Source organism: Athene cunicularia (assembly GCF_003259725.1).
Source record: "Athene cunicularia isolate RWA chromosome 15 unlocalized genomic scaffold, athCun1 chr15_part1, whole genome shotgun sequence".
NCBI lineage: Eukaryota > Metazoa > Chordata > Aves > Strigiformes > Strigidae > Athene > Athene cunicularia.
Window position 1 is genome coordinate 4,215,505 of NW_020799121.1, and position 1,984 is coordinate 4,217,488.

Here is a 1,984-nt window from a genome sequence, read left to right on the forward strand (position 1 = left end):
GGGGTTCTTGGGGCCGAGGGCGTAGCCGGGGCCCGCGGGGGCGTGCCGCTGCCCTTGACAGCCTCTGCCCTTGGCAGCGAGCGGGGCTGCGCCGCGGAACCGGGGCGCTCAGCGGGCGCCGGCGGTGTGAGCCCTGGCGAGAGGCGGCAGCCCCCCCCCGGGAGAGCTGTAGCTTGACCCGAGAGCCCAGAATCCCCGCAAGACAGGGGAGGTGCCTCACCTCACGCTCTGCTGAGGGGTGCGAAGTGTTTAGTTCCTCGTTAATGCATTAGCTGTATTTAACGTGCTCCCAGGTCACTAACAGAAATGGTGATTGATGTTCTAATTCACATAATGCTTCCTATTAGCCCGCCTGTGGAAGACCTTGAGCTTTGTTGTGGCTCTGCCCGGCGTTGGCATTTGCATGCTGAACTGCTACTTGAAGGGACAGCAGGAGCATGAGAGACCCGAGTTTATTCCATACGCTCACCTCCGGATCAGGACCAAGGTATGTTCACCTGCTCTGTTTAAAGGTCCTTTTTTTTTTTTTTTTCCAGTGACTGCAGAGCTTCATCTGAGATTACTACAGTGTCTCTTCCTTTCTTGTTTGCTATGTGAGGTGCTGCCTACGTAGCCATGATCTTAACTCATGGCTTTGTTTCTGAGGCAGCAGAAGTTTCTCGCAGCTCAGCTGAGGTACTCCTGGGATTCACAGGCCTTCATACCCCCAAGTAATCTTGCTACTGTCTTGCTGAAAAACGTTTCAGTCCTAGAGCTGCTGCATTTACCTTAAAGTAATACAGATCTAAAATCTAACAGAGGAGAGTCCAGATTCTCAACACTGGGATTCCATAGTATAGCACAGTTGATGTTTAAGCAAGATCAAAGATCTTGTTGCCTAGAGATGGTGGCTCCCAGCTCAGGGAGCCTGTTTTCTAACTCTTGCTTCCTACAGCCCAGGAACAGTTGCCAACTTCCTTAATTCATCAGCCCATGGTTTGAATTTATATTGCTGTTGATTTCCTGTGCTGTATAGATTGTTCAGTTAGCTGCTACTGGCTTATTTTCTTTCTTCCTTCAACAGCCTTTCCCCTGGGGTGACGGGAACAAAACTCTATTCCACAACCCCCGTGTTAATGCTCTCCCAACTGGTTATGAAGATGAAAATTAAGATTCTGACCACAGCCAGAACTTTGGCTCTTCCCATCTTGGACCAGAATGTTGTGTGGGAACCATCATTTAGGGAACCATCATTTAAGAAACTCTACATTCCTTCAGTGATGAAGCTGAATGGCATTGTGGCTGGCTGTACTTGTGTAGAGGTCCTTTAAATAAACAACTCTGAACTTAAATTTAGGATCTGACTTTTTTGTTAATCTGAGTCCTTAGAAGTTTTTTAGTTTAGAGTTTCCTTAAAACATTGAGGCTTCCCACAAGACAGAGCACCTGAGTGTTAATACCTGCTTCCTGTTATCAGCTAGTGCTAACAACAGAAAAGCATTCAGCATAGGACATTACTCAATTTTGTATTCTTTATGTCTGGTTTAACTGATAAACCCACAGCTCACAGCCAGATGATCAGGCTAATAATGTAGATTAAAATTCAGTATATACTGAAGCACATCCTCCGTAATCAGCTAATGCAGTATTTATTAACAATCATGAAGGTAATTTTCTCTTGGACCCTTCTGGGCGAGGGAGTGGCAACAAAGATGTTTGATTAAGCTCTGTGTGCCTTCACAATGTTAATCTTCAGCTCTCAAATTTTCTAGTAGATCAGCACGTATGTTGCTTACAATTCTGCTTTTCATAAAGCTGCAGTCTGGTTGTACAAAATCTCATACAGGTGTTACAAACAAAACCACAATCTTTGCTTCATTACATAGGTCTGTATAATGCATACTGTGTCAGTCAGCAGCTTCTTAACCTAGAAGAGCTTAATTATCTTCCATAGTTAACAGCCAGTTCGAAAGCCCTGAGTCTGTTCCAGTACAATGTTAATTTT

General features: G+C 45.5%; 1 protein-coding gene across 1 annotated transcript; it reads left to right on the top strand.

The window, feature by feature from the left end:
* Positions 1-337: 337 nt before the first annotated feature.
* On the top strand, positions 338-1,328 carry LOC113486196 (cytochrome c oxidase subunit 6A1, mitochondrial; the record flags this gene model as incomplete). Its single annotated transcript, XM_026859923.1, has 2 exons — positions 338-487; positions 1,064-1,328. Coding segments are annotated over 2 exons (237 nt in total), but the record flags the coding sequence as incomplete, so codon positions are not given.
* Positions 1,329-1,984: the final 656 nt, after the last annotated feature.